Source organism: Aspergillus karnatakaensis (genome assembly GCF_047715665.1).
Source record: "Aspergillus karnatakaensis strain CBS 102800 unplaced genomic scaffold BJY04scaffold_36, whole genome shotgun sequence".
Classification (NCBI taxonomy): Eukaryota; Fungi; Ascomycota; class Eurotiomycetes; order Eurotiales; family Aspergillaceae; genus Aspergillus; species Aspergillus karnatakaensis.
In genome coordinates this window covers 1-12,767 of record NW_027395748.1, presented here as the reverse complement: position 1 = coordinate 12,767, position 12,767 = coordinate 1, and the positions used below count along the sequence as shown (strand labels likewise).

The following is a 12,767-nucleotide window of genomic DNA, read 5'->3' as shown; positions in this document are numbered from 1 at the left end:
ACAACAAGAACAAGTTTCGTTGTCGATCCCCAACCATCTGTTTTTCGGTGCTCGTTGGCTGATTCTTCTCCATCGCAGCGTTAATTTCCTGCCTCCACCTTGCTTGCCACGAAGAGTCGATTTCTGGCTCTGTCACTCGCCCCGACTATTTTTATCCAATACAATCGCAATCGTCATTCCCTGTAAAGATATTGCACTTCGTATAGTCTCCTGATAGTCATAATCACACCGGTCTTTCGCCATACGCGCCGTCGGTCTCTGCACGGGTCCGTGTCTCGCTGGCTCTGTCTCAAAAACCTGCCAACCGTGCATTTCCTGACTCGAGCAAGGAACCTGCGATACCTCAGCTAATCGCTGTGTCCATTCAACCCACCGTGCCTTGGCGGTTTCCACTATCTACTATCGCTGCGCTCCACAACGGAGATCGTGACGGGTCCAACAGCTCCAATTCCCAGCCTGCTTTATCGGCCGCTAAGGATTTATTTTCGTCATAAAGATGGCCTCCCCCCAGCCAGCGTCTCCCCGACGCAGTCGTGGTTTCAGCTCCAGCGGCAGGTCCGAACGATCAGAAAAATCCCACCGGTCGAGCGGTTCTGGCAACAAACTCAACCTCACTGAAACCCACGAAGAGAAAGCTAGACGGAGTCTACATACCAAAGCCGACCCGATGATTGCTATGAGTGAAGCGCAACCAAGTATGTTTCGCAATCTCCACCCAACGTTCGCGCAACCACTGACTTTACAGATTTGGTTGCTCTTGAAAAGTCGAACTTGGGGAGCCTCAGGGACATGCAACACAAAGATCAATTCGGCAACCCTATAGGTAAGGTTCTCGGAACTTTGTTCCTGGGTTTGTAATTGACTTTCGCAGTTGAACCCGACCTTTCTAATCCTACTCGTCCCCGCTTCGAGCGTCCTTTGGATACCATCCGCTCTTTCGAGGCTGCGATTTACGGGCCATATTCCAGTCGTCCCGTATCATATGCACGAACAGGTGAATACGCTGTCTTGGTGTGATTGACGGTCGCTAATACTCATGCAGCTGAAGAATCAACACCCGGTGCCGAGTACAGCAGGCGGAGCAGCTATTACAACGGACACTCTAACGGTCAGAACGGACACTACAACGACCGGGGATACCACAACGGCCGTCCGAATTACTCGCGACCGAACAGTTATATTGACAACGGCAATGGGCATTACAACGGAGGCGGACCTTCGGAGAGCTACTATCCATATGCTCAGAACGGCGGCCGGCGACCTCGTCAACACCCTCGGAACTACTCCGACCAACCAAACTACGCGAGCCAACAGAACGGATATTCGCAGAATGGATATGGACAGAATGGGTACTACAAATCATCGGACAACGTCGTCGCATCTCCATCCGGCTCTGGCAGCACTCCCGACCAATGGGCGAACTCGACCGATCCAAGCTCAATAAACAGCTCGCTCGACCAGTTTCAACAGCAGCAACAACAGCAGGAAAAAGCCATCGCAGAAAGCTATGGATTCCAGGGATTCGGCGGCGCACCAGATCTTAACGAACAAACATTATCATCCAACGCTGCCGGCAAGCTCCCCTATGGTCAAAGCCCAGCACCGGCACCGGTGTCTGATCCGAACAACGGCGGTCCAGTGGGCGGCGCAGCCCCTGGTCAGCCACTTGTCGCCGGCCGACGCCATCTGCAACGCAAATCTGTGCAACAGCAACAGCAACAGCAGAGCTTCTCCTCCGACGCAGGTGACAACGCCACGAAGCGGAAAAGCTGGTTCAAGCGCACCTTTAGCAAGAACTAGCCGCACTTCTACAACCTCCCATCCTCTCCCATTCTCCCTCTCCCATTCTCTCCTGAAAGCATCTTACCTTATATCCCTCTCACCCCAATATGTCTTCCTCAATATTTCCGGCGAATGTACTACTGCAAGGCGTTATTGGCAACAGCACTGGGAATCTGCGGACGAATTGACCCCCATTTTTTTTTTATCCTCTTTTGACCATCTTCAGATGTTTAAATGCTTCCGGCGTTACTTACCAATTTATCTTACGTTATTTTACCTCACGGGCTGACGAGACATGACACGATATATGGGAATGCCCTGCGTTCAGCTTGTACTTTATTATCACATATCGGAAGATAATATTGAACATGATTTAATGCCCAGCGGGTTGTTCATGTATTTTCCGAATCGTAGTTGAGATTTATCTGGCTCGTTGTATCTATTGTCTGGGCTGTGCAGCCGGAATATATATTTGATGGACCGAGCAGAACCACAAAGGTCTAGATCCAGAACACTACCATATCTGCAACACCACCACCTAAGTAATGCCTGCAATTGTCGAAACGTACATGTAGTTCAAACTCAAGCAAATAGCACTATGTATATAGTAAAAAACTCAAAAAAACCAGAGGGAATCACAACGACAAAACAGGTAACATAGACAGGCAGGTCTTAATTGTTCAGCCCACTCACCTGTCGCATTCCGGGCAATCCCCAAGCCTCATGCTGGACACGAGGAAACTCAACTCTAATCGCCCCAGCCGGCTCAAGATAAGCGAAGATAAATTACTTCTTTCCGAAGATCTTGTGCTTCAACTTATCCGCTAACCCCTCATGCGCCAGCCCCGCCTTCTTGTCCTCCTTCGCTTTCGCCTTCTCCTCCTCCTTGGCCTTTTGGTGCTCGGGGTCTAGGTGGACGTTGCCTTGGCCGCCGCGCTGTTATCCATCCTCTCAGTATATCGCACCAACATGATCTAGGATTGAGATTGGAAATGTAGGTGAGGTAGGAAGGAGGGTGAGGGAAAAGACAAAAAGAAAAAGGACAAGACGCACTCCGGTGTGATAATCTCCGTCAACAGATTGACGGACTGAGATCTCGGGGATGAATTCGGTATCGTGCGGTGTCTTGGAGGTGGGTTTTACGTGGGGGGAGCCGATGTTTCCCGCTCCGCCGCGCTAGATAGAGTAAGTCAGTATAATTTCTGTTTGAGAGCCACAGATATAAAGAGAGGCCAGAAGAAAGCAGAGGTGAGGTGTAATGGGGTGGCACGTACACCAGCAGAGTAAGCGCCATCGCCCTGGTCGCCGAGGGGCCCTTCACGAATAATGCCGCCGTCAACGTATCTATGTGTATTAGTACAAGTATGGGAAGTGCCTGTAGGTGTCATACTGATTGCTATCGGGGCCGATATTTCCCTGGCCTGGTCGAGGTCAGTATACGCCTGTGTTGTGGTAGGTAGGTAGAGTCGTTGGCGGGGTAGGTCGGACAAGGGTGAAATCGGAATACGAACCTCCTCGACCGTGGGAGACGATAGGGGCTTCCTGCTCAACCATGTTGTCTTTAGATACTCGTTGTTCCTTGTTCGGAGATAGGTAGTTGAAGGTGAAGGTGGGTTGTATGCAGCAAGTGGGTATGTATAAGGTCGGATCAAATCAGGGGAAGAAAGGGGGGCATCGGGATAATAAATAAGGTACGTACGTCAGGGCCGAGACTTGGGGCTGGCACGAGGCAGAGGCCGAACTGGTGGGACGAGGCGTATGACGTTGAGACTGATAGTGATAGTATAATCCTACTAGGAGAGATAAGTGAAGCAACAGGAACCGAGCGATCTATACGGCTCTGATAAGATAAAGTACGGGAGTGACTAACTTTTTGCTCGATAGTGAGCAATACGGCCTTGGCGGCGGCAGCTTTAGTTACGTCTACCCCAACCTCCAGTTAACCTTTTGTTTCGCTCTTCTGATGAGGTCTGCGGGTTTGTGGTTGGTGATCAGATGAATTCGACTCGACTACGCAACAACGATATGGATTTACTGAAAACTGAAACGACGGAAAATGAACTCTGGAGTAGCCTCGGACTACATCTGCAGGCATGATGCAATCCGACCATGGTGTTGCCTGATCACCGCCAGTTACTTCTGCTCTTTGGGAGCTGGGCCTCCTCCTGTGGTTGGCAGGCCCATGAAGATCTTGAACGAATCGTAGCTGTCAAAAGTTAGCACATGCCTACAATAAAGTTCCGCAAGCAGGCTAGAAAAAGCAAGCAACACATACATCATCCATTGTAGTCCGGTCTGAGGTGCTGTTAGCAGGAGGCCTCAAAATGGCTCTTGAGAAAACTCACCAAGGTTCCAATCATGATAATTCTGACAGGGAGACCGTTCCAAAGACCAGCAAAGCCAATCTCCTTGTAGATCCGTCCAGTGGCGGCGCCGAACGCCTCGCCGGCTTTTCGATTTGCGTTCAACTTGCTGACCATAACGTCTGCAGGATGAGATACAATAGCACACAGAATACCGGCAAGGTAGCCTCCGCTGAACGCGACAGCAGTTTGCGCGCCCTTGTTGTAGTCGGACTTTTGCCCTGGAAGGTAGTGGTAGATGGCTTCTACGATGTTTTCGAAAGAGGCGAACTTCATCATGGTGTAGGGGATCTGCCGGCCCCAGAGAGGATACAAACCCTTGTACAATCTGATGTTGTCAGCACCGCAATCTAGCAAGTAAGCACGTCACATACCCAGCCGTCCCCTCCTTCGCGATGACAGAAGATATTCCACCAAAAGTGGACCTGAATTCAGGCGGGATAGTTGTCTGCGTGCGAACCTTGACTGCCTCAAAAGGACAGAGCGCGATATCCGCAATCGACTCTGCCGAGGCACTTGCGGCCAAGTACAAAGCTGTCTTGTACTGAACAGCATTTTCGACGCCGACGAGATCGCTGTAGAATTTCTTGAAGTATTCGTATCCTCCGTACTTGAAAGCTCCTTGTGCCTTTACTCGGTCAGTACCTACTGCACGTTATTTGATAGTATTAGCTTACGCTGTAGCCAAAGAATGTTGGACTCCAGCCAGTAAACACGCCTCTCAGGCCCTCGGCGGCACGAATCTTGCGGAATGCATCAAAGTTGCTCTTGTACAGAGCCGAATCGACTTGTCGTCGGCACTTAATGAGATCCAATGGAGTGACAGCAGTGTGGGTGAGGCCCTAAAGCTACCAGTCAGTTGGGGCCAGATCAACTGGGAATGGGGCATCCTTACACAAGCAAGCAATCCACCAAATGTACATGCCGCATAGTACTTCGCCGACCATGGCTCAATTCTACCGGCTTTCGCTTGCGCTTTCTGGCTGGCGATGTTGAACTCGCGCGCAGCCTCCTTGCCAATTGCGTCGGCTTTCTTCTTGGTGTCCTCGACAACGCTCCAAGCCGGAAATGGCTCACGCCTCCTCGTCTCCGGCGGTTGTCGATTCAGCGGAGTAGGAAAAGTATTGGCCATCACGTCATTTGAAGGGAACATCATGGCGGTCACTCGCCCGTCTAGCTTCGTAATTAGCCATGTGCGCCATCATTCATAGATTGACCCAGGTAGACATAGCAAACGCACTGGCGCTGGTGAAGCGCGAATGGGGAGTCAAGATGCAAGTAGAGGAGAAACAAGAATGAGATGGAAGTAAGATTGAGCAAGTGTGCTAAGGAAGGATCGATGACATGTATTTCCGACAATGAAGACAGAACCTTCAGTTACCACAACTTGGCTCGGGAGTATAAACGCTTATCAGTGCCAATCGTCCCCACTTGGAGTAGGGCTGAACGATAGAGTCAAGATGAGGTCTTACCTGACCGATTTATACACAATAAAGTATGGAATGTCCGAGAAAAGGAGCGTAGAGCAAGAGCCCTTAGAAGAAATTGATAAAAGAAAGTGAGAATCAAGCGTTTCTAAGAAGAAACCTTGATGATTGTGTTGGTCGCCCGTGCTCCGGATGACGTACAAACATGTGACCCATCCCGATCGGGTAGTGGGTCAATGTCGCAAAACGGCTTCAATCTTTGGCGGAGCGTCCTCCGAGTTCGTCTATCATCGTCAATTCCTCCCTGCACATCCCGTAGTGCTTATTCGAAGCGCCATTTCGGAAACGTTTACGCCCTGACACAGTCATCGCCCCTGCAATTGTCCACCGCGAATCGAGCCTCTTAGCTACGCCCTCACTACCCCTCTTCCAATTGTAGTCCACCCACAACAAAGATGGCATCCTACATGAACGCCAGCGAAGCCTTCGTCCGCGAAAAGCTCAACTCTAGTACAGCCCAACAGATTCCGCAATCATTATGGGCCGACAAATACCGCGGAGTGAGTCACTCCGTCTCCCCCTCCCTTCGCACGGACTTAAACCGGCCCCTCCCATGCTAACCCCCGAGCAAGGCCACAGTCGAAGACCTCGACCCACCCCCCGCGCTCTCCGTCTCCCCTAGCACCCCTATCTCAGCCGCTCTCCTCGCCGCCTTCGAGCGCGACTATACCCATCTCACCGTGACCTCATCCACGCACCGCTCCCTCCTCGGCTACCTGAGTATCCCGCGACTGAAGGAGCTTTTGCAAGCGGGGACGGTGAAGGAGTCGGATACCGTTGCGGCGGCTATGCAGCGGTTCAACCGGAAGCGCGGAACGTATCAAGTTATCACAATGGAGACGCCGTTGGAGGAGCTGCAGCGATTTTTTGAGACTGATGAGGGGGCGAATGGGGAGAAGAGGGAGAGGCAGGAATTCGCGGTTGTGACGGATGCGTCGAGGAAGTTTGTGCTGGGGGTTGCTACGAAGGCGGACTTGGAAGAGTTTGTGAAGAGACGACCATAAATTGTGTACGCTGTCTTTTGAGGTTGGCTCTCTGCGGCTTCTTTTGCTGCGGAGGTTGTGATGCATTTCCCGGCGCGATTATTCAACATGGACCTGTGACTGGCTGAGCTTGATACTTCAACATCAGAATACCAACCAATTGATGCATGGCTGAACTTAGACTTACGGACCTGACGTACCTTGATACTTGGTAGAAGCGTACATTGCCCTAGTGGACAGATCATCCGGATGCACCAGCAGTAGTAGCTGGATGTAAATGCCGATTCAAAGCATAGGATACATAAAGAATCACAAACACCTACTGCGCCTTCCAACCTTTCCTCTTCGCAATCTCAGCCTCCCTCTCCTCTTTATCCTCTTGCCACGCAACGTAGATATACAAAAACAGAATAACATTCGCCACTACCGCTGCCACAATCCCGGCAACTGTTGAACTCGCTAACCCAACATATTTGGATCAGTACTCGGAGCTCAATCCAAGCATAGGAATAGATAAGGATCAAAGGATGCAGGGGAAAACTCACCCCCAAATGTCACCGAAACAAAGTACATGCCCACAGGCGTCGTGATCATGGCGACTGTGAAACCGATGAGTTTGTAAATTACGTGTCTGGGGTACTGGTAAGCTTGATATAATCGCGTAGGAGTGCGGCAGAGATGCTTACGCTGGGACAGCTGGTGATGTATCAGACACGGCCTCTGTATGCTTCTCGCTCAGCGCTGACGGCGCAGCTGCATCTGCGTAGGATTTTCCAGTGCGTCGGGAGGCCATTGTACCGGATCTAGTGAGATAAAGAGAGTTTGGAAGGAGAAAGCAGATAGACAGGTAGCGGGAAAGCCTGTGATTTCCGACAAAAAAGTTACAGGCCAGGAGAGCTTCTGTGGCACCGTTCTATGCGGGAAGAGAAAGGCGGAGTGTTTGAGCAGAGCTGTCCGGAGTGAGATGTGTTGCAAGATATGACGAGCTAAGGAGTTTGTATGTGGATATAGGCCGATTTTCCCAAGCTAAGGTCCTCTTTATAGCTTCAAACGCGGTCCTGCGGCGATTGTTGTTCAAGTTAAGGTGGAATGTGGAGAAAGCAGCGGATGAAATCATTGGGATGCGGCTCTTGGCATCCGCGGCTAACCCATTTGGGACTGTATACTTCGAAGTTTGAGCTGAACCTTGCCCTAAGACACATATTGACCAGCTGGAACTAGAATGATACTGACGAGCGTAGAACCTTGCTCTAATTTACGACGGAGTATAGACTAGAGACTAGTCATTGCATTCTCCTACCTGCTGATGACGGTACGCGCTCACGCTCGCCCGCATGGTCAACGAAGCCTCCAGCATGCGAAGGTACCATTGCGTTCATTGGATGACACAATTTAATAGAGTCCTTCCCTTCATGAGAGACCAGTCGGATGTCATTCTCTTGCCGACTGACTCCATTACAGAATGGCTGGATCCGAGAGAGCGGTCCACTGGCAATACTCCGAGTCCGTGGGTGTACTGTTTCGCACGAGAAGAATGCATACACTTGAGTAGTTTAGCATACTCTTTATATTCGAAGCCGTCAGAATTGGCTCCCCATGAAGCTGAAGAGGTTATGGGTCTAAGTGTCTTGGTACTCACATCTTGTCTTCTAGTTCTGGCCGCTAAATTGCGGGTTCGAGTCAATTCGATATCCAGTGAGGCACGAAGATTTAGGGTAGAGAACTCAAGTCTTATCTTATCTCACTGACCGAGTCGAGGTTCTATGATTCATACTGAAGAGACTTCGAAGTGAAGCTCGTTGAGTCAACATCCACTCCATAGATACAACGGAATTCTTCCGCCTTAGATCCTGCCATGCGCTCCAGTGATTCGTTCAGCCTATATAATCTCCTTATTAGAGTATGAGGAGTGCTTCTTCCTATACAATGAGCGCACTTTGAAGATTGCTTCCAATTCATCCTGTTGCGATGCCAAAGTATCTGAAGCTTCAAAGTACAAATCTTTGTCTCCACCAAAGCGCAGTGCTCCGATATGCTCACGTCGAGGATTTATGAGCATTGGACTTGTTAAGAGCTTCAATCTCACTTTACTTGCAGGTGTCGGTGTCCTCTGACAGAACTATTAAAGGTGATATGTCCTACAATCTCATTGGTGCCTGGAGATAATATCCGCCGCTTGTGATCCGATGTCGAGTCCTGGCCGAACAGACCTCAGAAGTGAAGCTTAAGAGGCTACACGAGTATTGAGGCTATAAGAAATAATTATGTCCACAATCACCTTTCAGCAAAGGTTGCTTACAGCTTGCATGGCGGAGTACATCCCCAGTGTTAATTGAGGCGCGGATTCACGTGACCCAATCGCGTCCAGCGCGGGTTGCGACTTTTTTCTCCGATATCCATTCGCCCCAACTGACTGTGGGAGCAAAGAGCTCATTTACCCCTTCCATCGCAATCATGGAGGACACCGTCCCCGACACCCCGATTAGCCACAAAAAGATCGTCCATAGCACTCCACCACCAAGTGGTATTGACGAAGATGCGGAGTATGAAACGATCGCCACCCTCCCTGCGAACCATCCGCAACACATGCTCGCAACACAATCATTGACCCCTGCGACACAGCGGTTAACACAGCCAACTCAGCTGGTGGATGCTCCTTATACAGCAAAGAGTAATTCTGTCGTCCAAGTCGCAGCTTCATCTCCTTTAAAACCTCTTTCATCACCGTCTCGCCCTTCGCCAGTCGGCCCCGGCCGCCTCTCTAGCCTCATGGCCCCAAACGGTACACGATTCAATCCTCCGGCGAAGCGTGCGCCAGCCATTGATATGGACGATGATGGCCCGACTTATCGTGGGGGATCTTCGGACGACGATATCCAGATGAGCACCGATATTAAGCCCTCCATGTTCACAAAGACCTCGAAAAGCCCAGACAAGGTTACCGCAAACGATAGATTCAAAGCCATCACCTCATCCGCTGTTTACGATCCTGCGAGCGCAAAGCGATCGGCCTCTGATATGGACCCTACACCTCTCTCCAAAGGGGTAGCTGTGAAGAAGGCCCGCCAGGACGGCCCTTCGCGTGCCCAGCCAGTTGCGCCTCAAATAATGCTGTTAGAGGAGATCGAAGACTATCAAATGCGCGTCAAGGTTGAGCGGATGTTGAAGGTCCTGCCACAGAAGAGAGTGAATGATTGCGTGCAAGCTCTTTTATTTAAACGAGGCAACTATGACGATGCGCTGGACTATCTAGCTAGCCTTGAGGACCGCAATGGACATGCTAGCTCTTCTGAAGATGAATTGAGCATGAACAAGAAAAGCTCATCTATAGCGCCGGCGAAGCAAAACATCAAAGCCAGCGGGAGGATTCAGGATAAGTGGACATCAATGACTCTACCAAAAGCGCCGCCACAAAAAGAAGAGGACTCGAAACCGCGAAAGCGTTTGATCCGAGGCCCTAGAAACCAGGAATCTGCGCCATCAAGTCCTACGCGGGAGACGCCTCCCAAAAAGAGTTTCGGCCGGCTGGTGCAAGGACGCAGGCGCCCATCGCCGTCGCGATCAGAGTCTCCTGAAGCGCCTTTGGTCATATCTGATGACTCTGATTCTGCGTTCGATGCGCTGGAGGGCACAAACCTGGAGGCGAAAGTATTGCGTTTCTTTAACAGCTGCGCCGCTCCCGATCTCGCCGATTTAGCAGCTATTAGTGAAGATCTTGCTCAACACATTATCGCAAAGCGGCCCTTTACTTCTCTTGACGAAGTTCGCGTTATTCCAGCCCCCGAGTCTAATCTAGGGACAACAAAGACCGGCAAAAAGCGCAAGGCACCCAAGCCGGTTGGGAATTTTGTCGTTGACAAGAGTCTTGATATGTGGGTAGGATATGAAGCTGTGGACTCGCTGGTCGCCCAGTGTGAAAATCTTGGGAAACCAGTTGCAGCGGAAATGAAGAAGTGGGGCGTCGACATGTTCGGCAAGCGTGAAGGTGAACTGGAATTGGTGTCATTGGAGCCGTCCGGTTCTCACGACTCCGGGATAGGGACACCCGCCAGCCAGAAATCCGATGAAGATAGCGATGGCCCAGGTTCAAGGTCTCGGAAACCTCGTTTCATCTCCCAGCCCGGAATCATGGCCGAAGATCTGAAGATGAAGAACTATCAAGTCGTGGGAATCAACTGGCTGTCCTTACTCTTTGAGAAGGAGCTCAGTTGTATCCTCGCCGACGATATGGGTCTTGGAAAGACCTGTCAAGTGATCGCCTTCCTAGCTCATTTGTACGAAAAGGGCATCAAAGGACCGCATCTTGTTGTCGTTCCATCTTCAACCATCGAGAACTGGCTTAGGGAGTTCCAGAAATTTTGTCCGACACTCTCCGTCATGCCATACTATGCGAATCAGAATGTACGGGCAGAGATTCGCGAGACGATTGAGGAAAACCGTGACAGCATCAACGTTGTCATAACGACTTACACCATCGCAAAGGGCAAGGTTGATTCACATTTCTTGCGCAATATGAACTTCTGCGTTTGTGTTTACGATGAAGGACACATGCTCAAAAGCAGCACTTCTGTTCTGTACGAGAAATTGATCAGGATCCGTGCTCGCTTCAGGCTTCTCTTAACAGGAACACCACTTCAGAACAACCTGCAAGAATTGGCGTCGTTACTTGGGTTCATCCTTCCGAAGGTCTTCCAGGAGCGAAAAGATGACCTTCAGTATATTTTTTCCAACAAAGCAAAGACAGTCGATGAGTCACACTCTACACTTCTATCTGTGCAGCGAATTGAAAGGGCAAAGTCAATGCTGAAGCCGTTCGTTCTTCGCAGGAAGAAGCACCAAGTCATTGATTTGCCTGCAAAGAATTCCCATGTTGAATATTGCGCAATGAACGATGCTCAGCAAAAGATTTACGACAACGAGAAGAACGAAGTAAAGAAATTGCTGGAAGATCGGGCAGCTGGAAAAAAGACTGGCAACAGGAATGCGAATATCCTGATGAAGCTCCGCAAAGCAGCCATCCATCCACTCCTACACCGACAACACTACGATGACAAGGCGCTCATGCGAATGGCCAAGGCATGCTTGCAGGAGGATAAATGGTCTCTTTCCGATCCAAATACTATCTTCGGAGAACTGCAAGCCTATAATGACTTCGAGTGCCACCAACTATGTCTCGAAAACCCCAAGTCTATCGGTAAATTCGCCCTTAAGAACAACGAATGGATGGAATCTGGAAAGGTCGAGAAGCTATGCGAGCTCCTACAACGCTTTAAAGAAAACGGCGACCGAACCCTCGTCTTTTCTCAATTCACCATGGTTATGGATATCCTCGAAGATGTCCTCGAAAACCAACACCTCGGCTTCGTCCGCCTTGACGGCCGCACAAGTGTCGAAGACCGCCAATCAATCATGGATGCTTTCCACGAAGACACTAACATCCCGGTATTCCTCCTCTCCACGAAGGCCGGTGGTGCCGGGATCAACCTTGCGTGCGCCAATAAGGTCATTATCTTTGACTCGAGCTTCAACCCTCAGGAAGACGTGCAGGCCGAGAACCGCGCCCACCGTGTCGGTCAAACACGCGAAGTCGAGGTCATTCGTCTCGTTACTAAGGATACAATTGAGGAGCAGATCTACGCCCTCGGACAGACCAAGTTAGCTCTCGATCAAGCTGTCGCAGGTGAAGACGGCGTGGACTCCAAGAAAGCCGAAGAAGCTGGTATCAAGGCCGTCGAGGATATGCTCCTTGCCAAGGAGACGCAGAAGGAGTCCTGATCATTTACTTTTGAAGTTCTCGGTTCGGTTGGCCACAAATACAAACTATTTTGCCTACTTTAGCGGTTCGATTTAGGTAGTTGTTTTCTGGTGATGCAAACCCGATTGGAGTGGGGTTCGGTGATATATCTTGTTGGATGCGATGCATGGCTTGCTTGCCACACACATATACATTGGTCTTACTACTGAATATTTAGGCGTTTGTCATACATATATCTAGAGGCGTTTGGGATTGGGAGTGTTCCTATTGGGCTTGATGATTGCATCGCATCGCATCGCCAATACAGGTTCGGTTCGTGAGCATTGAGAGTTTGCCTTGCCATACATAATAATACATTTTGAATAATCCGATGAAAATCCCTGGGTATAACTACATC

The 12,767-nt window shown here is 50.2% G+C and overlaps 6 protein-coding genes across 6 annotated transcripts; 3 read left to right on the top strand and 3 right to left on the bottom strand.

Moving 5' to 3' along the window:
• The first annotated feature begins 404 nt into the window (after window positions 1-404).
• On the top strand, window positions 405-2,029 carry BJY04DRAFT_90597 (uncharacterized protein). Its single transcript, XM_073721277.1, has 4 exons — window positions 405-695; window positions 746-823; window positions 872-994; window positions 1,043-2,029. Exons 1-4 carry the CDS (start codon window positions 497-499, stop codon window positions 1,798-1,800), a joined length of 1,158 nt encoding a protein of 385 aa, XP_073569388.1. The 5' UTR covers window positions 405-496; the 3' UTR covers window positions 1,801-2,029.
• Window positions 2,030-2,568: 539 nt separating this feature from the next.
• BJY04DRAFT_219916 (DUF3602 domain-containing protein) lies at window positions 2,569-3,336 on the bottom strand (the record flags this gene model as incomplete). The annotated part of the gene is made up of 5 exons (XM_073716726.1): window positions 2,569-2,718; window positions 2,836-2,958; window positions 3,057-3,126; window positions 3,173-3,203; window positions 3,294-3,336. 5 exons carry the CDS (start codon window positions 3,334-3,336, stop codon window positions 2,569-2,571), a joined length of 417 nt encoding a protein of 138 aa, XP_073569387.1.
• A 579-nt stretch (window positions 3,337-3,915) lies between these two features.
• Window positions 3,916-5,301, bottom strand: BJY04DRAFT_219915 (putative mitochondrial phosphate carrier protein; the record flags this gene model as incomplete). Its single annotated transcript, XM_073716725.1, has 6 exons — window positions 3,916-3,988; window positions 4,058-4,077; window positions 4,128-4,473; window positions 4,520-4,773; window positions 4,823-4,987; window positions 5,041-5,301. The coding sequence occupies 6 exons, from the start codon at window positions 5,299-5,301 to the stop codon at window positions 3,916-3,918; spliced, it is 1,119 nt and encodes a 372-aa protein (XP_073569386.1).
• Window positions 5,302-6,027: 726 nt separating this feature from the next.
• BJY04DRAFT_219914 (putative cystathionine beta-synthase (beta-thionase)) lies at window positions 6,028-6,636 on the top strand (the record flags this gene model as incomplete). Its single annotated transcript, XM_073716724.1, has 2 exons — window positions 6,028-6,132; window positions 6,205-6,636. 2 exons carry the CDS (start codon window positions 6,028-6,030, stop codon window positions 6,634-6,636), a joined length of 537 nt encoding a protein of 178 aa, XP_073569385.1.
• A 298-nt stretch (window positions 6,637-6,934) lies between these two features.
• BJY04DRAFT_219913 (vacuolar ATPase assembly integral membrane protein vma21) lies at window positions 6,935-7,408 on the bottom strand (the record flags this gene model as incomplete). Its single annotated transcript, XM_073716723.1, has 3 exons — window positions 6,935-7,074; window positions 7,161-7,246; window positions 7,302-7,408. 3 exons carry the CDS (start codon window positions 7,406-7,408, stop codon window positions 6,935-6,937), a joined length of 333 nt encoding a protein of 110 aa, XP_073569384.1.
• Window positions 7,409-9,055: 1,647 nt separating this feature from the next.
• On the top strand, window positions 9,056-12,712 carry BJY04DRAFT_228964 (DEAD/DEAH box helicase). The gene has a single exon (XM_073718955.1). It carries the CDS (start codon window positions 9,070-9,072, stop codon window positions 12,388-12,390), a length of 3,321 nt encoding a protein of 1,106 aa, XP_073569383.1. The 5' UTR covers window positions 9,056-9,069; the 3' UTR covers window positions 12,391-12,712.
• The last annotated feature ends 55 nt before the right edge of the window (window positions 12,713-12,767 follow it).